This window comes from Grus americana, chromosome 4 (genome assembly GCF_028858705.1).
Source record: "Grus americana isolate bGruAme1 chromosome 4, bGruAme1.mat, whole genome shotgun sequence".
Taxonomy (NCBI): Eukaryota; Metazoa; Chordata; class Aves; order Gruiformes; family Gruidae; genus Grus; species Grus americana.
The window spans coordinates 80,950,580-80,975,928 of record NC_072855.1 but is presented as its reverse complement, the minus strand read 5'-3'; the positions used below and the strand labels follow the sequence as shown (position 1 = coordinate 80,975,928).

At 47.5% G+C, this 25,349-nt stretch overlaps 3 protein-coding genes across 8 annotated transcripts in view; 1 reads left to right on the top strand and 2 right to left on the bottom strand.

The window, feature by feature from the left end:
• Positions 1-9,758, bottom strand: part of RUFY3 (RUN and FYVE domain containing 3) — a 61,073-nt gene extending 51,315 nt beyond the window's left edge. For 3 of the 6 annotated variants that reach the window (XM_054823507.1, XM_054823512.1, XM_054823518.1), the window contains exon 1: positions 1,379-1,715. In XM_054823507.1, the coding sequence (XP_054679482.1) occupies positions 1,379-1,691 (313 nt within the window). In that variant the 5' untranslated portion in view covers positions 1,692-1,715. Of the gene's footprint in view, positions 1-654; positions 875-1,065; positions 1,085-1,378; positions 1,716-9,551 lie in introns of those variants that run through there. The other 3 variants (XM_054823514.1, XM_054823516.1, XM_054823511.1) reach the window with 3 other exon arrangements.
• Positions 6,750-8,623, bottom strand: UTP3 (UTP3 small subunit processome component). The gene has a single exon (XM_054823522.1). The coding sequence runs from the start codon at positions 8,438-8,440 to the stop codon at positions 6,845-6,847; it is 1,596 nt and encodes a 531-aa protein (XP_054679497.1). The 5' UTR covers positions 8,441-8,623; the 3' UTR covers positions 6,750-6,844.
• Positions 9,759-12,963: 3,205 nt separating the features above from the next.
• JCHAIN (joining chain of multimeric IgA and IgM) lies at positions 12,964-20,092 on the top strand. The gene is made up of 4 exons (XM_054825041.1): positions 12,964-13,166; positions 17,040-17,175; positions 18,057-18,137; positions 18,630-20,092. Exons 1-4 carry the CDS (start codon positions 13,103-13,105, stop codon positions 18,829-18,831), a joined length of 483 nt encoding a protein of 160 aa, XP_054681016.1. The 5' UTR covers positions 12,964-13,102; the 3' UTR covers positions 18,832-20,092.
• The last annotated feature ends 5,257 nt before the right edge of the window (positions 20,093-25,349 follow it).

Here is a 25,349-nt window from a genome sequence, read left to right as displayed (position 1 = left end):
CCTGATTAAGAAAAAAAATCAAAAACCCAAAGTTTTGACAGGAAGCTATCAGTTTAAACAACAGCTCATTGTGGAGGGAGTTTTGGACTGACAACAGTTTGCAGTCAGAGACAGCCCTTCATATAGCTCAAAGCAAAGTCAGGTCATTTCATCTGCTCTTGGCAATGCAGAAGTTCACTTCTCACACCTCACTGGTTACAGTGCTGTTGAATAACGGCTTAAATAAAGTACATTAGCTCCAAAAGGAGAAAAAGAGAGGAAAAAAAAAAGAAAGATACCCACCCCAAAGTAATCAGCTAATGTGTGAGCAAACGTTCACCTGGACATAGGCAAAAAGAGACAAAGCAAAGGCACAAAGCTCCGTCGTTCACACCCTGGCCCAAGCCCAGAAGATGAAGCTACTGGTCATTTTCAAGACGGATGGATGGATAAGGGAAGGTCTCTTCTAGGGGCAGCCGCACATCAAGTTTTTATTTGTTTTTAAAGCACACGCAACAACCACTTCAGAGCACTCAGCTTACCCAAATACACGACAAGAACATTGCAAAGAATCTTACGGAACAGAAACTCTTTCCCACGCAACGCGCCCCAGAAGAGAGCACACACAGCAACGCACTTCAGCGTCGTCAAGTAGCCAGCGTGCAATGCCCTCACCTCGCGTGGTTCTCCACACCAGCCCTACGAGGAAGCCCGAGCGGGGGTTTCCGACCCCGTAAATACACCCCAAGCCAAGGTGAGCTTGTTCGATTCCAAAGGGCGGCGCAAACTCTGTCCAGAAAAAAGGGACCAGAAAGGAGAGAAGTCTCTGTAGCACTGGTTTTGCTGAGCTTGTGGGTCGGCGTTGCTCACAAATGCACATGCAAAGCGGCTCCTTCCAGAGCACTCCCTTCTCCGGCCAGCTCACACGTGTCCCTGCTGTCAGGGGAGCAGCCAAGCCACCCCCACACCACCACAGCCCCCCTGCCGGGCCACGGGGAGTTTTTGGGGCGGGCACCCCCCGTTTCCAGGAGCCCGAAGCGTACCGTGGCGGACGCTGCTAACTCACCCCTGCCCAAAACCACTCACCCCCCCGGGCTGCTTCAAAGCCTTGGGGCACCGCTCATGCGGGAGCCCGGAGCCCAGCAGGGACGCAGAGAGCTCCCCCCCGCCTCGCAACGGCGGCCCTCAGCCCTGCCATGACACCTCCCGGTCCTCACGGCCCCGGCGCACCCCGCCGCGGGCAGCGGAAGGGCGAAGGAAGGCCCCAGGCCGCCGCCCGGCGCTGCCCCGGCCCCCCCGATCCCCCCGGGGCGGCTCCCCCCGCTTCGCCACCCCGCCTCGAGGGAGGCTCCCGGCCGCGGGGCGCCGCCGCCCGGGGAGGAGCCCCGCAGCTACTCACGGGTGCCGGCGCCGCAGGCTCCGTCCGGCCCCGGGTAGCTCAGCAGCAGCACGGGCAGGGCGGCCCCGCCGCGGGGCGCCGGGGGTCTCCACACGCCGGGCGGCGCGGCGGCGCCTCCAAGGCCGGGGTAGAGCAGGAAGAAAGGCGGCGAGGCAGGAGGCGCCTCGTCCTCCTCCTCTTCTGCCGCCGCCGCCACCGCCTCCTCCCCGGGCTCGGCCCGCTGCTCCATGGCGGGGGGCAGCTCCGCGCCGGCCCCGTCCCGGGAACTTTCCGCCAGCGGCGACAGAAGCGACGCCCGCTCCGCCTCCGCCATCGCCGCCCCGGGCCCCGCCCCGCTCGGGAAGCAGGGCCGCGGCCGGCCTCCGCCTCCGCCCCCGCCGCGGGGGGGCTGGTGCCCTGGCCTCCGCCCGCGCCCCTTGTCCCTTCGAAACCCCCCGCAGCGCGCCCGGCCGTGCCGTTACAGCCGCGGGGCTGGGAGCGCGGCGGCAGCGGCCCTCGCCCGGCAGCTCTCCCCTCGGGCCGGGCAAGGCTGCCCCGGGCCGGGCGGGGAACGGTAGGGCACCGCTCCCCAACACAGCTTGCCTGCGGGATGGAGCGCGGAAGCCTGACAAAAACCGCATCACCCCACTCTTGTCGGTGCAGGGGCTCCGGGTGATGCAGAGAGGACCTTGCTTCCACCTCTCTTCCGAGCAGCTGGGTTTGGGGTTTTTTTTTTTCCAGCTTCATACCCTTAACGCTTTCTTTTTCATCGCTACCAATTCGTCTTTCTCATACTTTAAGCAAAAGCAAACTAAAGACAAGCCCACCTGGTCTTCTAGCATAAGCTTCCCAGCCCTGCTACCCATACCACCTGGACTGCCGGCTGCAGGGAAGCGGGTCAAAGTCAGACCCTGTCTCATCACCTGTACTTCATGGTCTGGTCCTGCATCAAGCCAGAAGGAAGGAGGCAGCAGCCCCCTGCATACAGAGTTGCCTCCTGGGACCAGAGCTCACATGGGGAAAACACAGATTTTAATCTTAAAAAACCACCTTCATACAGCAACGAGGAAGTCGGACTCCAACGTGCTTTAACTTACCCGTGAAGCGATGCCATTATACCATCTGCCTCGCCCTCGCGTTCCCCAGGGTGAGATCTCACGGGCAGCAGCGTTTTCAGACCCTTTGACAAGAGGTAACAATACAAGGTCCAAATATATTCATTGCTAATATAACTACCAAATAGGTCATACCAATGGGAATTCCACTGAGGAGATTGTTTTTCTGAAGATAGTAATAAAGCCTCCTCAGTAAGGCAGGCCAGGTAACGTGGACTGTAGTATTGTCAACGAGCAAGAACAGAAATCTGCCAGTTTTTAAAAAATATCCTGCATTCAGTGCCTTTAGGCTAAGCTGAAACATGTTGCTGCTTTCTTTTTAAATTCACATAAAAATTGCAAAAGCAAAGCTTTAAAGGCAGCTGATTGCTGGAGACCGCTTTTTCAGCACTGCCCCGAGTCACGCAACATGTTGCAACTAATTTAACAGATGCTTTAACTTTAATCCATTTTAGAAATCCAAACGTTCAGCTTTCAGATTTGTATTTGCGAGTGCTAGTGAGAGTATAACAACATCCAGACTGCTCCTGATAAAATGTTAGGGAAGACAACTAGGAAGGTCATCAGGAAATGCAAGGCAGCAGCAGATGTATTTCCATGCAAGTTAGTATGTTTTCCTCACCCTGCGTAAATAGAAATTTCAGGTCGTGATGCAGAAAGCACTGCCCACCCCTCTGCCACTGGACGTTTGCTGCCCAAGCTTCCAAAGGCAAGCCAGGCTTACTCTGGATGCTTATTACCCACCAAGGATTTTTTCCCAGGTGGAGAAAGACAACAGAGCAGCTCCTACCTCTCCTTAGAGCTTTCTACACATCGCCTATGCGCTTTTGAAATACGAATCATTTACGTGCAAGCGCGCACGGGACTCTCTTGAATTACCGTGCTCCGAGCGAGCGGATGGGAAGGCCACAGGGGCAGGTATCTCCGTGGCAAGCAGGGCGATCCAGGCGAGGCACAGCTGTCACCCGAGTGGCTAAGTCCTAACGTGCGTTAGGTGCAGCCGGCGCTTGCTAAGCAGGAGCCCGGCGAGGACGAGCCATGTTGGCAGTATCAGTGCCTTCTCCAAAAACACTACGCAAAGAAGGAAAAAACCCAGTGTTAACCATGACCTTGCTCCACCTCTCACTTATTTTTGTGACCATCATCTGCGGTCCTTCCTCTGTTTCAGACGTGTCCATTTTCATAGGGATTTTCACAACCTATTTACTATCCGGGATTTTGCTTCAGCATGAAACATCCCTCTAAGAAGTATTCCTTTGAGCAAAATTACAGTGTCCCCCCTCCCATGGCATTAATGATCGTGGCCTTCCCATGATCACTCATACATAAAACTATACGGGAATGAACTGCTGATGGCTTTGTCCAATCGCTGAACTAACCGACTGAACATAACGCCGTGTTCAGCGCTCATTAAAAGAGGCTGGCGCAGCGGTGCGGGGAGACGTGCTGTGCCATCTGCTGGCTGCCTGCGCTGGCCGTGCTGATGGGCTGCCTTCCCCCTTGCCTTCAGCCTCCATCCCAGCGTTTCTGGGGAGCGGGTCTGGAACGGCATGCTAATTTATTATTTCCCTTATTTATCGCTCAGATGGAAGTTCCCAAGATTTTTCTTGCCAGCTGCGTAAACCTTTTCAAGGGAACACAAAGCCACCTTGGATACTTACAGCTTGCCTGCAGACCTACGAAAGATCATCAGCCCTTCATTTTTGCACCCAAACGTGCGAAACGTGCGTGAGCAGGTGCTGTGGTAATGAGATCAGTTAGCATCTCTGCTGGATATTCTCCACATCCCATGTGATGCCTGTTACACAACACCATTCCTCCTCAGAAAAAGCACCTAAGCTGCTTTTTTCCCCAGCATGTTACCTTTTACTGACCTCTTTGCAAAGCTGCAGGAGCATAGCTCAGCGTTGTCTGTGGCGGTCTCCATCATGATCCCAGTGCGGAGTTAAGAAAAGGTGTAGTTTCGGGAAAAGCTCTAGTTCTCTCCTTGGTAAAGCTGGGACCCACTAAAAGCCACCCATTTCTCACCAGGAAGAGCAAGCAGCTTTGTTGGTAGCTGCTCACAGTAAGGGAGGCTGAGTAAGCACAGGTGAAGGACATCTTTATCCCCACGGGTGACAGGTTACACATCTCCCCTGTGGCCATCAGATTCCAGAAAGCCTCGCTCAACCGAGAGGACGCTTCCAGTGAGCTCTTGAAGCAAGCGGCACTTTTGCCGCAGTGACCCTCCGGCAGAACGAGGGCCAGGGTTCGGCACGAGCCCTGGCCCCAGGAGCTGAGCTAGCCCCAGCTTCCCTGGAAAAGCAGGGCTCCAGACTGGGATTTTTCAACAGCTGCTGCCAGGAAAACTCTCTTGCAATGTGCACAGGACTGCATTAATGTCCATGTCCCAGGAGGTTCTTTTGATCCTTCCTCTCCTGTGTGAGGATTTCACCACACGAAAAGCCTATCTGGGCTCAGCCCCAGCCACTTCAGGATGTGACAAATTAATCCTCACCTCTGCACTGACCTGCTGCCAGAACAGGCAGCAGATCCCAGCACCGACCTGAAACACCAAGTTTTCTTCTCTGCTGCCACCAACGCTCCTCCGGCCCTTCCAGTAGTTTCCATTACCCCTCGCCGTGCAAAGTGCCACGGCTCTGCAGGCAAGCAAAGATCTCCCAGGCAATTTCACGGAGGAGACTGAATCCCAATGCCTATTTCTGTGGAGCAATTTTTTTTATTATGCAGTGTTTAACTGTTGTTTGGCCCATCAGCAGCAGGGGGCAAAAAAGGCAGGGCCATTAAAGTGAGCAGAACTTCTTGTTTCAGGATTTTGCCCTATACCACACCAGAATCCCCTCCAAAATGGCCATGCATGGCTGCACATCCCGTGGATCCAGGACATACAAGGACTGCAAAAAGCCTCCTTACTTCTGTTCCCATCTGTCCAGCTTCAGTTTGTTGTTTTTCTGCCTCTGCCTTTAATCATCAGCTTTGACCATTAATGAAATATTCTCCAGTCAGCAGTTAGCAGAACTTTCCTGGCAGAAACAGGCCCGGGGTGTAAAGGTTTGCTACAGACGCACATTTCACTTGCAGAGAACGAGCAGGGCGCCTGCGTGTTTGACTTGTAGCATCTAGCCTGTTGCAGGCTGGAGAACACACGCTCCTAGTTTGGCTTCCCCCAAGACTATCAGGCAAAAAACCCAAACCAAAACAAAAACCTACAAAAACCAAAACAAACCATCTAGATAGACTAGTGCTTCCATAACACGAAGTAATATTTATTGACAATTATTCCCCTTAACTGATTTCACATGGGAAACAGACAATAGCATCTTTGAGATGCTACTGGCACACAAACCAAGGCACGGCCTCCCCGAAACCTGTCCCAAACACACATGCAGGTCTTACCTGAGACAGCGTTTGTTAAACTTGTAAGAAAAATCACAGTCATTCCTCCTTTACAGCCTGAGCTGGAACTGGCCACTCCCAGCAGGAACTGCAGTGTGGGGTTAAATGTGTTTTCCCACCAGAAGACACGGAAATAATCAAAACATTTTGAAAGTTTACCTCCAAACGCCTTACCCGGTTGTCCTGTATGTATTAATGCTATGTTAGACCTATAACAGCAGACAACAGTTAACATTATTTATCATAGATGAAGCGAATGTATTTGTCACACATATAAATAACCATGAAATCCAGAAAGTCCTTGCTTTGATTCTCACTGAATTCAGGAGGCGAAACAGCATCTCAGGCCACAGGGGATTTCAGTAATAGCCTTTTGCTTGGTTCCAAAATTATGAAGATTTAAGGGACCCTAAAGGTACTTACATCTTAAAACGCCTGAGCACCAAGAGTTAATCAGAACAAGAATTAGAGAAAATACCATAACCACGCACATCTCATTCTGCAGCTCAGCGCAGAAAAAGGATGGACCAAAACAAGACAGTGAAAAGGCAGACAAGGCAGCGACAGCGGCGAGAGAACCCCACCCTCACCTGCCCTCCGAGGTCCCTCCATCCCAGCCCCACCTCCACATCTGTCCCCCCGGCCCATTTCATTCCCATCACTCGGCGCACCCCTCGCAGCCTCTCCAAGCCGCTATTTACAGCGCAGAACGACGACAGCATCGCAAAAGAGGAAAACACCTTAACGCAGGCCGGGGGAGGGAAGGGCCCTGTGCTACTTGTAGAGGTGGCACCTTCTGAAAAGCATCCTCTGAAAAAAACAAAACAAAACAAAACAACAAACACCACCCCACAACAAATAGACATGCACACATACACCACTTCTCTTCAGGATAAAAACCACAATATCCTTTATAAAATTTTTATTGGATTGAGTTGTGCTACTCGCAGCTCTCAGAAACAGAGAAAAATAACTATCATTGAAGCTTCCTGCTTTTCTTAACTCCCGCACGAATGCCAGACAGTTCCCCGGCATATCTGTGCAATTCCCTCCGAACTTCACGGACCTGGCCCTTGCGGCGAATCTTGGCTCGCCGAAACTTCTCCCGATGCTTGACCCTGGGGTTGCGATCAATCTTCTTCCTTCTGGGCGTGAGGCCTTTGTTCTTGATCATCTGATAGGTCACCCCTCTCTTTTGATTCGGATCCTCTCCTTCCAACGCCGCTTCTGCGTCAAGCACGTCTTGGTCTTCAGTTCTCTTCCTCTTGAGTTTCAACTTCTCCTCCATCATCTTATAGTATTTTAGGGCAGCCTCTTCATCCAGGTCCAATTCATCTGAGGGTTCGTTGGCAGTAGCCCGGCCATTAGCAAGCGCGGGAGCACGTTTCGATTTGTTTTTCTTAATGTCCAGTGGAAGAAACAGCGCAAACTTCTTCTCCTTCCGTAGTTTATCTTCCTTCTTATCGTAGTAATTTTTCAAAAGCATACAAACTTGCGAGGATAACTTTTGATCTATAACAGCCAGGTCATTGATTAAATTTCTATAAGCAACCAGCCGTTCGATAACAGGGTGACTATGAACCGGCATCCTCTTTGACTTCAAAACCAAATAGAAACTGATATTGGCACAGTAATTCAAGTAGAGGTGATACTTGGTCTGCAAATAGCGGCTACCTTTGCCTTGCGGGATAGTGCCGTTTTTGACCATTTGCAGCAGCGGGTACAGTTCGTCCTTGAGCTCCATTAGCTTGACTTCAAAGTCCTCAATCAGCTGCAGGAGCTCAGGAGACTCCTGCTTCAGTAGCTTCAGCTGCTCCTTCTTGGGAAGCGCCTGCAAATCCTTGTCAATCTTCTGCCCCTTGCTGTCGTGGGTTTTCTGCTGCTCAGCCAGATAGCCCTGGATCACATCCATCCCGTAATCATCTTCCCCCAAGTCTTGCACCAACCGCTTCTGGATGACCTGAGCCTCCTGCTCCTCTTCCTCCTCCTCAGCATCGACTTCTCGCTGGTTACGCTTGCCCTTGGCCTGGGCATCACTCCCATAGTCCGTGTCGTAGTAGAGCTGCTTGCGCTGGCCCCAGGAGAGCTCGTGGGGGAGCGTGGTGTCCTGACGGTGCTCCTCCAAGTCGCTTTCCATGGACAGGTCCCCATCTTCATCTTCACCCTCATCTCCTTCTCCATCCTCATCCTCCTCCTCCTCCTCCTCCCCTTCTCCATCCTCTTCTGCACTGTAGTCCATGTAAAGATCCAGCCCCTGTACCTCCTTCTCTTCTTCCTCCTCACCGCGTCCATCCTCATCGTCATCCTCCTCCTCGCTGTCCTCCTCGGGCAGCTGCAGCCCCAGCACTTCTTCCTCCTCCTCCTCCTCGCTGTCCCCAGCCTCCTCCTCACTCTCCAGGGCCGCCATCACCGCCTGGAACTGCGCCTCGTGGAACTCCTCCACCTCGTCCGCCAGGTCCTCGGGGCCCGCCCGGCCGCTGGCCACTTTCTCCGCTCCATCGTCCGCGTCCGCCTCCTCCTCCCCGGCGGGGTCGGGCGGCGGCCGCAGAACGGTACCGCGCCGCGTCCTCATGGCTCCTCTCCGGCTCTTCCGCCGCGCTTCCGCTTCCGTCCCCGCACCCCTTCCGCTTTCCCCCCTTCCGGCGGCTGCCCTTCCTGCCGTGTCCGCTGCCGGCCGTCGGGCCGGGAGCAAGGTGCGGTGGTGCGGGCAGCCTTACCGCGGGGCTCGGCTGCTGCTGCCGCCCGCCCCCGGCGCTGCTCTCCCCGCGAACGCCCCAGCTCGCAGCAGAGCGCCGGGTGCTGTGGAAATACCCCCCCCCCCCACGCCACGCTTGGTGCAGCTGCAGGTTCGGATTTGATCCTTTCCTGTTAAGCGTCTCATTTATATATGAAATCACTGCAGGGCCGGAGAGTAATTGAGTTTACTTCTACAATTAGATTTCTAATAGAGCAATACACGTAAGGAGCTGCATGACGTGGGCAGCCAGTAAGCCAGGATTATTTTGTTGTGGCAGGTATCAGCAACGAATAACTCCACATCAGAAGAAAAGAGTGCCTTTTTTTCCTCCTTTAGGGATTTTTTTTTCACTTAAAAGCCCCGAAACATACAAATGCCATCTGTATAGTAATCTTACAACAAAGAGAGGGGGGAAAAAAATGCAATATAGAAAGCACACCTGACATCTGTCCCTTTGTTAACTGAAACTTCTCGGTACTCGGTTCCCTACAACCAGACCAAAGTTTCAGAGAGAAAAAGAAGTATTTGAAAAGCTCCCTGGACACAGCTGAGGTGCGTACATCAGCTCTGCCGAGCCCTTTCGTTCACCGTATGACATCTTCACAGGGATACGGACATCTCCCAGCAGGAATCGGGCCCGTTCCCAGAGGCTGCGGATCAGCTTCCGGGCTGTAAGGCGAAGGCAGGCAGCAAAGCTGGGCTGCTGCTTCCCCATCCTCTCTTGGAGCCCAGTTTAGTCCTGGCTCAGAAACCCAGAGCCTGTTAAATTAAGCAGCCACACAGCCCAGCAAGAGTTCTGTGTGGAACAAGTGCAGGTGTTTTTTTTCTCACCACAGAGCAGGTGCAGGTTTATTTATTAACACTGCCCACCTTCTTACCAAAAAAAGACATTTCAAACAAATATTAAAGTTAACTGAAACAGTGGGGGGTGCACAGCTTTACTCACTTTTTGATGATTTATTTGGATTCTGGTAGATCTGATGGCAGAGCAATCTCACGAGCCTTTTTCTGACACGCTCGGCTTCTCCACGTAGTCACCTCTGGGTCAAAATTTTCCATGTTTGCTCTTGCACCAAAGATTTGTTTTGCTTCAGACTAAGAGGCTTTTTCTAAATCTCCCCGTGCCAATTTTCAGATATCACCTCCCCTGGAGACAGGCCTGTATGAGAGAGCGACAAGAATAACTCGGTTTTGGTACGTGAGACGTAACATTCATTTAATGTGTTAGCCACACCTCGGTGGAAATTCTCCCTTTATACTGGTTGGCTGCTAAGATACAGCCATCTCTGCTGATCAGGCTTTGTAATCTTTCTGCTTAATCCGACCGGGTTTTGAGTGAAGTCCATCCAGAGAAGCCTGCAGTCGTTTTTGGCGTGGTTACCAATTCCAGATGACTTTGCTAGCGTGACGTACAGAAACCCAGGCCTTCAACGTGCCCCCGACCCGGACGGTTTCCATCCAGCTGCCCTCACAATGTAGTGCTCTCATTTTTTTAAAGTCTGTTCTTTCAAAATTCAGAGCCTTGAAGCCAGACCAACTTCCACTTGGCCTCTCAGTGATTTGAATCTAATTGACACATTGTCCCTCGATCCAAGGTTAATTTCTCAGAGCAGAAAAGAAGCAGCCACAGACCTTGGAAGTTCCTTCAGGACTTGCTGAAAACGTCATCCGCTTCTGGTGAAGCTAAAGATGACATCTGACTTGAGTTAGTTCATCCAATTACCAGGAACTGCTCAAGCCAAACCACACCGGTTTGCTGTAAGCATCCATGGAATCACCGCTACCAGTACGATAATCAGTGACCGCTGCAGGTCTGGTTTAATCCACCATTTTTTCTGCTGCTGAGTGAGAAAGGAAGCGAACAGAAAGCCATAGGACAGACTGCTAGTGGACGGTGTGTTACCTGGAGATATATCGTGCCCTGGTCCGGCTGTCTTCCTCTCCACTCCTCTCCCAGCACAGCAAGGACGCACAAAGACACAACTATTTGGCCTCACTTCATCCAGGCACCTGCCCAGCTTCTTACCTAGAAAATCCTAGCTTGGCACATCCAGGGCCAACTGGAAGCACAGGACGAGTGCAAGGAGACCGAGGCTACAAAGCTGGTTCCCATTTCTCTTCTAATTCTCAATTATTCCTCCGCTGGCCTCTGCCTCACAGTGAAGGCTGGACTCTACCTCCCCACTCAGCCCAGAATTTAAGCTGGGGGTGATGGTTTGCCAGCCCCTGGCCAGACTGCCACAGTTCTTTAATGCCTGCTTCCCCAGATCATTTTCTGGTAATTCAACACATCCCATAGTAAAAGGGGAGGACAGTCCATAAAAGTAACAGTTCATAAAACAAATCTTCCTCTAAAGAGCTTGCAATCTAGATAGAAATCCTCAGAGACACACAGGTGGCTGAATGGGACTAAAAATAGCTCTCACGCCACCATATACCAACCAAAGGGACTGTTGGCAGACATTTAGATTTAGCAACCGAAATTCAGATGTGCTGAGCACCGGCAGTCAGGGAAAACCACCGAAATCATCAGAATCGCACAGAATATCATTCTGCTCAGTCTGTCCCTTCGGGTTTGAAAATACTCACGGATGCCTCTGCTTGGATTTTACCAGTGCCGTATTTTTATCAGGGCAGTTTGGCAAAGCAGACCAGAAGCAGCCTGTGTTTCGCATGTGCTTTATTCTGCTGCCTGCATCCCCCCTTCTTGTGTATCTAAAAAAAAAAATCTCCTATTTCATTACAAAAAAGGTGAGTGAAACAGGGAGTGCTTTAGACAGACACCCCTACCACCCCATGGTTAGCCAGCTTTATTTTTAACCTTCTGCAAAAGATGGGGCACAGGGAAAATCTCACTGCTGCTTCAGAAGAAAGCTCCACGTAAAGCTCTGTTGACAATACTTTCTGGGGAGGGGGAAAAGAAACAAAACCAAATTTTGCTCTCCTAAAGATGGAGCCCTAGTGAGAAAATTAGGTTTGTAAAGAAGAATCATGGCATAAACTGATGAGCTGCTAGAAGCTGGGCTCGCACCCACCATCCCCCCCACCTCCCGGGGAAACCTTGCTTGTCAGCCGTGCTGATGCAACACAAAAGCTCATTGCATCATGCAACTGCCACACGAGATGTTTGCACTAGTAGAAAAAGCTCAGGACGCAGATTCCAGAGTCTTTGAACAGCTCCAGGGTTAAGGACCCAGCCAGCAAGGTCTGAAGGAAGGGAAAACAGCCTGTAAGGTGACAGGCTGCCCTCTCAGGAACTGGGATGCCCGGGAGCGTTGCCCAATGGCTTTAGTCTTTTGAGAAGCTTGGCAAGAACAACAAACCCCAGGAGCCAAGGGTGGCCCAGGCTGCATCTGGTCACCGGGCTGCTGCTCTGCTGCTTAAGGAAAAGCTGGAGAACATAGGGAGATTTACTGTGTACTGCTAATATCAGTGGAGAGAAACGTGCATTGCAGGTAGCAGAAATTCAGGATACACTGATGCAATAACCCTGGCTAAGACCGGGCCTGCCAGCATCCATCGTACTGTGCTCTGCCTCCCCTTTTGTCCCGATGGGGGTATCTGGAGGCCCTTACTAAAAAGCCCTGTTAAGACCAGACTGCGCTTAAAAAGTGGCCTTTTCTGTGCAAGACACATAGATATGCTGCCGAGACAGCTCTGGTCATTGCAGGTTACATTGCAATGTCTATTTTCCAGAGTTACACAAGTGATCCCAAATCTGGGACAAAAACCCCCAGGTCCTCTCCAGTACTCCCCTCCTTCAGGAAAAATCTGCTTGCCCAGTACCTGAGAGAGTTTGCCTGGGACCTGACTCAGAGCCTTTCATACGCCACCAATCTCATGGAAACCCTTTTCCATTCAAAAAGGAACTCGTCAACTCAGTGGGCAGAGCTGGAAGAAGAGTTCAGCTTTGCCTCAGACCTGCTGTTGCTTTACACCTCTTTTACCCCTCCCCTCTCTCTCATCTTGTCTGCTTTGCCTGAAAGCTGTTTGGGGGCAGGTCAAGCCCTTAATATATGTTTCCAGAGAACCTGCTGCAAACAGGAGTCTGATCTTGAAGCCTGAAGTGTTTTTATAATACAAGTCAAATGATCTTTAAGTCCGATTTCTCAAAACTCAAAGCCAGAGCTGTGACTCCTTGGCTATCCCGACACTTTCTTGCCCCCCAGGTTGGGACAGTGCCACTGGCGCTGGCGGTAAGATGTCCCCTAAGGACCAGGATGGCTTTGCACTCAGCAGCTTCATTGCTCATCGGTGATGAGCAGAAGAAAAACGCACAGTAATAGCGCAACCCCTGCCCACCCCCCACCACTGAAAGCCAGAGGTCTTTGTGCATTAAACATGCCTGGTTTCAGTCCCCAGCCACATTTTCCACAGTGTCAGTGCGAGCCGGCTGGGCTGTTTATTTTAGGAAACCCATAGCTGTATCATTTGCACACGCCCTTATAGGCAGACACGGGCTCTCCACTCGTGTTCTTCAAAAGAAGGGAAGGCAAGATGAAGAGCTCTTTGTTGCTGTGCGTGGCCTTGGCCGTCTCCTTGGGGCTCGTCCTTGTGGCAGGTAAGTGAGAAACAAAGAGCACCGCAAAGTGCGCTTAAGGCGCCAGCGACGGGTTTTGTGTAATGGACCATTAATAATTCTAGCAGTCAAAAATCAAACCTCAAAGCCTGCTCAAGCAGTCATGCTTCAGTGGGGCTTGGACACCTCTGTGTCTTCCTGCACCACAGAGCTGTGCGTTTTTAATTGCTGCCTTGAAGCTAAAAAGCGATGACTAGCTGCAAATTTAAGACTTTACGATTAGCCATTTTTCATCGGGTTTCTGAAGCAAAAAACCACAAACATGCACGCTTGCTTTTCTGCAGTGCTGGGAAGCTTGCAAGACTCTTACCTGCTAGATTTAGAGGCTTCTAAAAATCTTCCTGGTAATCCTGTCATACGGCTACAGCCAACTTATTCCTGATTGAAGTGTAGTTTATCATCTAACTCCACTGAATTTCTTGGAGACTCTTGATTTAGACCGTGATCAGGCTGTCATCCCAGCACACTCCTCAGGGTGGTTCACAGGTGATAGATACTGATTGTACTACAGCCAGATCTCCAGATGACAGTCTGAAATCATCCTCGTTCACATGGTGGATCTGGTCCGCAGGATTAAATCGTGCTGAAGGATAACTATCCCAACAGCATCCCTGCATTTCCTCCGACTTTTGGGAAAGGGCATCTTACTGCCTACCCAGGCAGGTCCTTGTAAAGTTCTGCTTCCTATTAAAAGTCACCAGCTGTATAATCCATTAGCTGAAAAAGCAGAAAACATTGAGAAATACTGCGTCAGTTCAACACAGAGCCCAGTCTGTTGTTTCCCATTCATACACATGGCTTTTTTTATATATATACACACACATGCATATTAATGTATTTTTTTTGTCTAACTGAGCCTCTTCCTACTTTAATGAACTAGGCACTTGCGCCTGCAGCCAAGTTTGAACAGATATTTTGGGAATGTATTTGCTTCTTTGCTATGCTGCAGCTGGGTTTTGTTGGGCTTCAGTGTATTACAGGACAACCCAATACTGGGAGATGAGAAATTTTGTCAAAATAATCTCTGGATGAGTCTTGAGGAGGGAGGAAGCACCAGGCTGTAGTAAATCATGCACCAGAAATTCCAACCCGCAGTCAATTTAGAAGGACGTTAGGAAATTTTCTATTTAACTACCTTCTCCCCAAAGGGACTTTACTGGTGATACATGGAAGTATTGCTGAGGAAACTATCTTTTTTGCAGCTTTGTAATTATACTTTAAAAAAATATATGGAGTAGCTATAACTTTTAGGGCTACTGAAGCCGAGTATTACATGAGAAGTTAAATCAGGACAATATTTTTAGAGTACAGTCAAAAAAACTCTGCCTATTCATAGAAGAGTATAATCATATAATTTTCTAAGATGAATATACTCTTGGCCTGCTCCCAAAGGTTTTGGGACAATTCTCAGAGCTAATAGGATCCGACTCGATTATTGGCTTTGGATTAAGGCCTTAGAAAGAATTGCACGCAACATTACGTAGAATAAAATGACAGACATCAGAGGAAACTACGTGAAGGACAAGAAGCCAGAGACTTTCTATAAGGAAAACGAAAGGCCAGGACTCAAGGAGGCAGAAAGAGGCTTTTCCAGTAAGCTTCTGCATCAGAGGGAAATGTTCATGTTGAGCGATGAGTTGGCAGAGAGGAAGCACGCAGAGCAAGAGAGATTGGAATAAGGCGTATAAAGAGACAAGCGCTGTAAAGCTCCAAATAACCACCATCTCCGCCTGTCAGATACGATTATGTATTTCTGCCTGGGTAGGGCACAGCGCGACCAGAAGCAGGACTGGACTCATGCTCCATGTGCACATTTTGCAGTGTCATTTGCACAGCTGGCCAGTTGTGCTGGATGCTGTACAGAGAAATGCTAAAAGCCAGCCCTGGCTCTAAAGGGCTCAGCTGGCACATGTGATAGTGGGACATGCTGCAAAGAAAACCGTGACAGCAGTAGAAAGGGCAACATCTCCTACACGCCTGTAGTGGCTCGCTCCAGCGCCCAAAGCAAGGGAGCAAAACAATTTCCTTCCTGATCAGCAAACTGCACAGTGAACCTGTTTCAGAAAGTGTTCTGCTGCCAGTCGTCACTGCAACAGCATTTGTAACCAGCAGGTGAATTGTAGGGTCACTCTGAGGCAATATTTTACACAGGTTTTGTGCCTTTTTCACAGTTATAAGGTCTGTAAGGATCTCGGAAAATAACCCAGGGGAAGGGAAGCAGCTGAGACCCATGTATTATAGGGGCAGGAAGGAAGCTCTAAGAAGCCTTAGACAGAAAACCTGGAATGCTATTTTCATTACATTGTACGGACTAGATACTTAGGGACTCTGCCGATCAATACCGTCCTTGTTTGGTCTTGCAGACAGCTTCATGCAACAATTAAGCTGCTGCCATTACAAGCTAACAATCAGAAAACTCAAGAGTCCGGGTGCTGCTCCTGGATGCCAGCTTTGCTTTTGTTCCCACAGGCTTTGAGCGCTATCCCTTTCACCCTGTACCAACAGGGTCTGTTGTTCCTAAAACCCAGCAGCTGTGCACATGGAGATTAAGAAGAGAACAGACCTGAGCTTATGCAACATATATCTGCTTCCTTACTGATCCATGCTTTGATAACTCAAAGAAATCCAGCTATTAAGACCAAAGCTTTTAAGCGAAAGCAACTCTGAAATCCTCCATAGACATGATGAACGCAGATGTTTTCAGCCTGTTTCTTCTTTCTCCCCGTGGTTAAACCAAGGGACAAGCAGAGTAGGCGAGTCCCCAGAACCGAGGTCCATCTGAGCCCAATATTAACCGTCCCATCTCAAAGATCACTCATTTGGTACTTCTAATAAGCAGGCTGAAGGTGCTGCGGGAAGAGCGACGCTGCAAAGTGATGGCCGTGAACTTGATTTTAGCAGCATTTAGAAATAGAGGGACATAGAAACCACCACTTAAGAAGGGTATGACTCTGTGTGCACATAAAAGCAAGGCTGGCCTGTTGTGGGAGAAAAGACCAGAGGCTCTGGGTTGGGGAAAACGAACTAACAAACAACAAGCTATTTCAAATGCATCTATTTGCAAAGTAAGATGGCATTGCGTGCCACCAGGAATGTTCAAAAAGTTTCTGGGTGACCGATGGGATGTTTTACCCTGTTTTGACCGAGTTTCATATTGAATAACATGCTATAAGTATGGGAGACATACCCAAGCCAGTTCTTCTCTATTTGAGTAAGAAAATCAGGACCCGAGTTTTCCCTGCAAACCACAAGCATCGTAAGCGCCATTTGCCTTCCGCTGCCAAGTCAGCAGGCTGCCTTCTTGCTGGGTCCTGTAGTGCTTTTTGGCATCTGTTCCCTCCGAGACCTGAAAGACAACGTACCGCTCAAGCAAAACTGGCACATCTGCCACGTCGGCAAGGTCAGACACCTGTTTAGAGGCCAGATTCAAATGAGGGTTTGGACTGCTAGAACAGTCCTGGTGCATGACAAAGGAATTGGGTAACCTCCCCCCGTCAGGGGAACAGCAGCACTTGAGCTGCCAGGTATAGCTCGAGCCTTGCAAGGGGACTTTCTTCCCATTTCATGAGAAACCCCTGCATGTTTGCCTCTCACCAGCCACACAGTGTCCGGGTTTGTCATTTTTCCTTCCCAGTCCCACCACCTCCACAGACAGAAGCGTACTGCAGACCAAGCAGGGAAGACAGCTGAACTCATCTGTGTCAAGAAGGTCATTTGTACTTGTTGCAGCTGGACTTTAATCAATCCAGATGCCGTAACAGTGCATTTCTGACATTCTCATCACCTGGCTTTCTCCTAAAGCAGGTTTCCGGGGTTTTCTTCTTGACCCTGGGATTGCATATCCTGTGCTTGCAGGTTTTCCACGGGACCCCGAGGACGAGGAGTACGTGCTGGTCAATAACAAGTGTCAGTGTGTAACCGTGACCGCAAAGTTCGTCCCCTCCAAAGAAAACCCTGATGAAAAAATCCTGGAAAGAAACATCCGCATCCTGTAAGTGGCAGACAAGTATTGCGTGGACATGGTGAACACGAGATGAAGTGTTATAGGAATTCGCCTTTCTTTGCATTGTTTCCCATGTCCTGGCATTGATGAAGTGAACTGGTTTTCCCCGTGGGCTGCTTTCTATGGTATCCTGGAATATTTCCTTTTGCTTTGTGTTTTTGTACCTCACATGAAGCTATCCGGTGTTTGTCCCTTCAGATACAAAAGCATCCCCATGTTTTAAGTGGTCCAGTAGTACCTTTACAAAATAAGCTGGGCAAGTAGAGGATCACATTTCTACAGCTGGTCTAATCTGAAACCAAATTGGTGCCCTGACACTGGACTCATTGACCCGTCTGATACCAAGCCTGCTATTTTATAGGCTGAAAAGACAAGTTAATGCCTAAACTATCAGAAAAGGCTAATCCGATGAGGCAGATCACAATTCAAGAGTAGGATTAGGTCCTTGTTATTCCCACAAAACTTAGAGAATTGTGTGCGTGTGTCTCAAACATGGACCGAGTTCAGGCTCAAGAGCTGCAGGAGTTCTGGTAGAGCTCAGAACAGGAGAAACACTAATTAAACATGTGCATGTCCTGCAAGTCTCTCAGGCATCTGCCAGCTCAAAATTTAAAAAGAAAAAAAGATTATCAGCACTGTTACCTTGAAAGTGGCATTTTCAGAAATTGCTGCCGCCCTCTCGGGGAGGGTTGTTGCCTTGGAGGGCACAGTAGGGCCAAGATCTGCCGTTCCCGGGCTTTGCAATGGAAGAGCGTCGGAATGGAAATAACCTGAAGAACAAGATAAGAGTCGAGAATTGTTTCACAGTAGAGTAGTCCCCTGTTTAATGAGCAGTTTTCATGACAGCCATTCTCCTCTCCCCTTTGCAGAGTCCCCCTGAAGGCTCGAGAGAACATATCTGACCCCACGTCCCCCCTCAGAACCACTTTTGTTTACCGCATGACTGAACTGTAAGTAATTTTCTTGACTAAGTTCATTTCCTAAGATTTTATCTCCCCTGCAGCATTGCCCACAGCAGCTCAAAAACGTGCTTGAAGGCCAATAGCTAAGGTGAGGCCGGGTCACAGAGGAAACTTTTCCCCACGGAACCTAGCGTTTTATTCTGTCGCAAGCCAACAAATTGTTATCTCCGTGATTAATTCGCATAAAAAAGGTCTCACACCTACAGGAAACGTTTCTTTCTGACCGCTGTTCATCTCAAATGTCTTAGATATCAGCAAATGACACATTGCCCGTTTAACCCTCCCTCTTAGGGACCAATCGTGCCAATAGCAGCTTGACAACACTAAAAGCATCTGGCTGGAGTTCCCATGTAAAACCAGGAAGGCCACAATACTCTCATAGCTGCTACATCTGCAGATCAGCAAGCAAGATTAGGGTTTCACCAGGGGCATCTTTTCATCACAGCTCTTAACACCTGTTCTATTCTCCATCTCTTCCAGTTGCAAAAAATGCGATCCCGTAGAAGTTGAGCTGGGCGGCGAGATATACCAGGCCCAGCAGAGCACCTCCTGCGATGAACCGGAAACCTGCTACACCTACAACAGGGACAAGTGCTACACCACAACCTTCCCATTCCTCTACCGCGGGGAGACAAAAAACGTTCAAGCAGTTCTGACGCCAGCATCCTGCTATGCCTATTAGTTCAATCCGCTGCTGTACTAACGCCTTGTCGCACTCAGCGTTCCTCTCAAAAATACCTGTATAGCACCGTAGTACCTGGACAACGGTGTCCACGCTATCAGCTCCCAGAGTAATGCCAACTTGCCTCTTCGTACTGTTTTCAACATCAGACTAGTGCCATCTCCCGAGAGCAGCTACCAGTTGTCAGATTCTGTTCTCGTACCCCCAGCACATATCCACAGTGCCATTATTATGCGTCTCGGACGTTACCACCATAGAGACCAGATCCTCAGCAGATGTAAATCAGTAATTCCCTTCAAGTCAAGGGAACTACACCCATTTACAACACTGGGGAACCTGTCTTTTCCACAGTTTTCCATCGATCTTCATCTGACCGAGGTTGCCACGGACATCAGCAGGAATGTCCGTGTATTTCCCTCCCTGAGCAGTCCAAAGCAAACCTCTGCACACCCTTTAAACAAGACCCTTTGATTACATTGGCAGAATTTGTGCCATTATTAGAAGGCTTTTGCGCAATCAGATTTGAGAGAAAAGATGAGGTATGAGAGCGAGAATTCCGATTTCAAAGTTACTTTACAATTGGGCATTCTAGACCCTTCTAGCATTTTGACAATTGCCAGCTTCTAGTTTTCACGTACGTTTAGAGAAGATGAAAAGATGCCGTTACCCTGAAGTGTTTTCCAAAGTTGCCAGGATCTCAACTGTGCCAGGAATAGTAAACTCTTCTAGGACGTGTTAGGTATTTCACTTTCCATACTTATTTACCAGTATTGCTGCCTTCTTCCACCCCTGCTCCCAGTTCAATTGAGGGAAAAAAAAGGCCAAAGTTGGCTCAAATTTCTTTTCTTGTTCCTCATTTAGCATTTAAAGCTTCAGGAAATTCTGTAAAGGCGACTCAATCGCTAGAGCAGGACTCTAGTTAGGGATTCATTCCTTCTTTCACACCAGTAGTCTTTTTTTGTCATCCAAGAAACCCTCACCAAATTAAGGAGCTGATTCCGTATCGCACCTTATGTTTCAACGCGTTACACTCGGTATTGCCCATAGACACTTCACATACACGAGGGCATAAGGCATCTGGCATTACGTTGGGGATGGCTGATAGGTTTCTCACTGTTTAAGGAGTTGATTGTAAAGCCTTAGGCTGTTCTCAAAAGTCCTTATCTGGCTGCACACGTAATTGGAATACAACAGCAACAACCTTATTCCCAATTATTGTAGCTTTGTTAGTGAAACATTAAATAAACTTTTTTCTGCAGCAGTCTGCGTGTTATATTCCAGTTAAATAAGAACTCATTAGAAAAAAGTCAAGTCTGTAATCATATTCTTTCCTCCTTCGCAGTGACGTAAGGAGCTCTCCCTAAATAACTGCTTATGCTTACAGGCAAAGCCTCCCAAAAAACTGGCATAGAAATATTATGGTGCACTTGCAGAAACTGTGACAGATTGAGGCTGAACTGGTTTACAATTTTAAGATCAGCTCTGCATCACTGAGCTGCTTCAAGGCCCTGCGAATCAGTCGAGGATTGGAGTTTAAAAATCCAAACATCATCTAACCTCTTGAAACTGCAAGATTTTTACCTCTCCACTGAAAAAAATGTGCCATTAAGACGGGTATGTCAGGGGCTAAGTCATTCGTATGCAAGGTGTCTGTCCTAAAGAAAAAACAGTCTCACAGGGGCCAAATTTTGAAGAGGAAAAGAGTAAAGACGACTGAGACAAATTATTCTCATGTTACATTAGAGTTATGGAAAATGAACTCAGGAAAACCTTTTTTTCCTCTTTCATGCAAAAAGATAGCCAATTCATAGAAATGCAAAATGCAAAGGGAAGCTAAGAGACTCCTGCCATGTTCTAACACAGCTATGAGTATTTGAGTGGTTAGGCTAAGCTAAGCTCACTGAAATTTGTCTCAGAGGTTTTCACCTTCAAAGTCCCAGCGTTCGCCAACCTAGGCGTGCTGCGATGTTAGAAATTAGGTCACGGTGAGGCTGCGTTTCATCTCCCAACGCAGCTCTTCAGGTGACATCCACAGGAACTTGTCCATCCTTGGGGCTCTGCCTCTACTCTGGAACCACAGACCTAAACACGATGTTTCCACATTCGTTTCTACATCCTATTGCAGAGACAACGCAAGATTCACACATAGTCACAACAGGACTGGAAATCAGCCTGCAGCACTCCTTGGGAGCCCAGCAATGCCAGCACAACAGACTACTCATGAGAGGCATTCAGGAAAAAGGAAATCCAAGCACAGACTGTTTTCCAAGAACCTGTGAACAAGGACTTGCTTAGATTATCTTGGGCACAGCAAATGCCACTAAGAAACAAGAAGAAAGTGTTCAGCAAACTCACCGTGTGCTATTCACCTTTATTATAAAGCACCTTTGTAATAACCATCTTCTCTGAGATGGAGAAGCCTACGCTGACAGCCCTGCCCATCCTTCGGTACTGGATTGCGTTAGCCAGCTTTTAAATAACTCAAAGCAACATCGCGAGTTAAATCAGGCTCTGAATCCTTACCTGAAAGACCAGGCCAGTAAAATAGGAGCAAGCGAGGTCTGCTTACCCCTGACAGCGTACTAGGGAGGGTCTGGGGCCTTCCAGCCAGGGGAAAAGATGCTGACAGGCTAGAGAAATTGCCCTTGCTGGGGATTGTCTTAGAAGTGCTGACAAACCCATGTCCTGCTTTGAAAGATCCTGTTTCTCAGACCGCGCTGCCCACTTGTAAGTGGGATTTTTTGCTGGGTCCTGATGTTGGGGATAAGAATGCCTCCCTCAGTGAGGACTCCTCTGTTTCGTTCTCTAAGTGACTATGGTGGGACAAGGCTTCCCGCTCGGGCTTGCAATACTTTCCTGCTAGCTCCATCTTTTCCTGCACAGGTCCGGTTGGTTCTTTAGCTGCATTTCATGTTTCTTGAATAGTTTGTCTTAGTGTATGTACGCTAAATTCATCTTGTCTCAGACTTGGAAGAATACATTTCTATTTCATCTCCTCACAGGCTGCTTCTACAGGTAATTCTTCCCAGGTCTGTCCTCCTTGTCTAAATACTGTTCTGTTGCTTATGCAAAGTTGAGTTAGAAGGATTTCTCACTAGTTTCTTTAGAAATCGTTTTCAAAGCATCAACATTTATCCTCATAATCCTGTTTCCAGTTTGACCAAAAAGTTTCATTCGCAGCAGAAACTACAGTACAGACAAAGCTGAGCAAAACAAATCAAGAAAAACAAAGCCTGAGCTCAAAGACATTGTTTTACAGCAGGGAGTTCAGCAAAGAAAGCAGCTTATGACCATAAGCATCCAAAGCTGCAGTTTAACTCACAAAGAGGCCAAAGGGCAGTGGGACAGCCCAGTTCTGCACTGTAAAGGCTTCACCTGTCTTTATTAGATATTTTTGGTGTAGTAATAGATAACAGCTATGATTTTTGGTGGTCTCGCTGCATTGTCTGCTTTGTCAGCGCAAGGCTTGTCCACGGTGGGATCTTTCTGCAAAAGATTACTGCTTTGTACGCTCTCAGCTAAGAAATGAGGTCGCTTCATGAACGTGAAGTCATTTTTAGCAAATTATAACCTATAATCCTGCATTCTGATGTCCCATGCTACACAAAGTCATTTCCCCCAGCATCTTCAGTAAGGAAGCCTTGTTCTCCATTATCCAAGTAAGCACACCTACCCTCAACAATCTGCAGTCTATTCCCAGGAGGAGCTGGACAAAATGAGATGGATTATCATTCAACTGTAAACTTAGCCTTTATTTTTAGGCAGGATTAACAAAACCTTAAACTTTGCCTTTGTGTTCTTCTGAGCTCAGGTGTTCCCAGGCATCTTCTCTGCAAAGCTTACTCCTTGGTCCTACAGAGAGCATTTTGTCATAAAACGGGAGTGACACTTGCCATTCACCGCACCAGCCCTTTGCACGTTCCATGATTTTAGTCACATGCATCTCCTGGGTTTTACCTTGAGAAAGATTGCCCTCTAGAGCACGAACAATGTCTTCCCTTTGTCTATGTATTAAGTATGCAGACGGAGTAGATTTTTTTTTTTATCCCAGGAAAATAAACCTACTTCTAAATAAACCCAGCAATGGAAAAATTACCTGCCTGCTCTTCAAACTCCTCCTAATAACTCCTTGTACCACAACTGAAACCAGCACCTTCGTCAAGATGGGTATTCCAGTAAAACAAAACCCAACCACCCTCAAACATTCTGAAATGCCAATCACTTGCTTTCAGCAAATGCTTTTGGCCACATATGATACCAAGAGCATTCAAGGAACCCGATTTACAACAAGTACTTCAACTAAATCTTGATTTGTGCTTATTTGCCTTCTAGGGCTGTTTGTCCACATGTGGGTGCCATCAAAACACAGCCTCATCCAAGAGAATGAGGCTGTTTGAGCATGGTTATTTCAGCTTAGATAACATAGCCTGCCCTTTGATTACGTATTCAATGTTAAAAAGAAAACACAGCCTCTTCTTTCCTGGAGAAAATGAGCCATTCCAGGGCCATCTGCTTCAAGGTGAGCTCTGATCTACAGCTCAAGATACCGAAGCAGTAGCAGACTGAGGTGCAGTGTTTTGCTAGTCTCCGGCAGCACCGTACCTCTGTCTTGGCTGTAGCCCAGGGCAGGCAAAGCCTGAGTGCAACCCAAATGACTTCTCCCCAAAGTTGCAAGGGTGAAGGGCATAGACACAAGTCTAAAAAGCCAGTCGGAGAAGGGGTGAATGGTTAGCCCTGAGATAGTCAAGTGATCAGTTTGTGTAGCCTCAAGAAACCACGCAGGAAGAAAGAGACTAAGTAAACAAAGCTGAGATTGTTTGGCACATTATATATATATGCTCTTAGAGTTAATATATATATTTACGAGTAGGTGAGAGAAACAATGATTATCAGTCCTCAGACATGAAACCCCAGCACACCAGGCCCTAACTGAGCAGTTCATATACTTACATATACCTATATATTTGTAATTAAAGATAGTTAAATATTTCTCTTGCCTACTCAGTTAATATTGGATTATTTCACACAGAGCAGGACAAGAGAGAGACTGGACAGCCTCACAGACATTGAAGATATGCCTAGAAAACCCCCGGCTGTAGTGTAAGGTTTTCTTTTATTCCTCAAATGCAATGAGGTCTGTTAAAGGACCTGACAGAAAACACAAAGGCCTACAAGCAGATATTATTAAAAGCTTTTTTTTTTATATATTACAGCCAGGTTGCTGTCTTGATTTACTTCTCTTATCTAGAGTTCAGATTTATAGATTTATTCTCTATAATCCCAAAGCCAGCTACACTCTTGTTTAGGAGCTCTGTATTAAAGAAAATAAGTATTTTTTCAAAAAACAGTTCTTGACCTTGCGTTCAACATACTAACACAAAAAACTTTTGCTACTAATCCTCAAAAAAAAAGCTAAAACTTTATAAACACATATACAGCTCAAGCATTTACCCACCATTTGCATCATCTCCCATCAAATTGTTCTTTTAACAAAATTCCATATTAAGTGTAATAACCAAGAATCCTACTCACAGCAAATGCATGATATACTTCATGGAATACTCCCCCCAAAAAACTACAAAAAATAAAGTTTATATTTCTTTCCTTGTAAAAAACAATTAGCATTACTGCAAAAAACAACCCACCACCAAACAAGATGAAAAAACTTTTCACCCCAAATTTAAGCAATCCTGGCTTAATTAGCTCGTGGAAATCAGACCAATGAGTGTGCAGGAGGGAAAGGGCTCAGGATATAAATGCTCACACTGGGCACTCTGTTCAACACTTGTTTTCTTTTTCTTTGAACTGTTTAAGGTAATATTATAGAAGCTGCTGATTTTGCTTCTATATGTGCTTTTTTGTATGTCTGTTGTAAGGTTTTTTTCATACTGTACTTTATGTTGAGGTAAGTATGTAGAATGATTTTTGTATTGTTTGTACTATTGTAGAATACATTGAAGACATAAAATATTGAGTTTCACAGAATCTGAACTTCTGTATTGACTTAATGAAAACTATTATAAAGGTAATATTGAAATGTTTGTGTTTAAAGTTTTTGTAACTATAAAGTGTTCTGTTAAGTGTTAAAGTTTTTAAGCATAAATATTCTTACATCAAAAGCAATGAAGATGTAAATAATAACTGTTTAAATGGTTTTATAGGTATATAAATACATGTTTTCATAGGCAACTGGAAAAATCAAAAGTTTTTTTTTTTTACAGCAATTACAGCTTTTGTTTCTTCAAAAACAGTAATGCTAACTGTACAGAGATAATGTAAAAAATGTAGCAGTTAATAAATGTGTTATGATGTTAATAAAGGTTGTTTCATGCATGTCTGTTCCTAAGAATACAATTGCTTTTCAATTTTACTGGAAGTGTTATAATGTAGTATGTCAGTGACATATTCCTGTGTTGGAGCAGCTTATGTTTTTTTTAGCTGTATAGTGATTATTGGTTGAAATGAAAACTATCTAGTTCTATTTTGCTCTTATAAAAACTAAATTCATGTTGAGATGA

What these genes read in the sequence shown, in the direction of transcription:
- UTP3 (XM_054823522.1), bottom strand. Translation starts at nt 8,440, where the DNA reads ATGAGGACGCGGCGCGGTACCGTTCTGCGGCCGCCGCCCGACCCCGCC.
- JCHAIN (XM_054825041.1), top strand. Translation starts at nt 13,103, where the DNA reads ATGAAGAGCTCTTTGTTGCTGTGCGTGGCCTTGGCCGTCTCCTTGGGG. An exon ending in GGGGCTCGTCCTTGTGGCAG is followed by an intron (nt 13,167 to 17,039) that starts GTAAGTGAGAAA and finishes CTGTGCTTGCAG; the next exon opens with GTTTTCCACGGGACCCCGAG. An exon ending in GAAAGAAACATCCGCATCCT is followed by an intron (nt 17,176 to 18,056) that starts GTAAGTGGCAGA and finishes TCCCCTTTGCAG; the next exon opens with AGTCCCCCTGAAGGCTCGAG.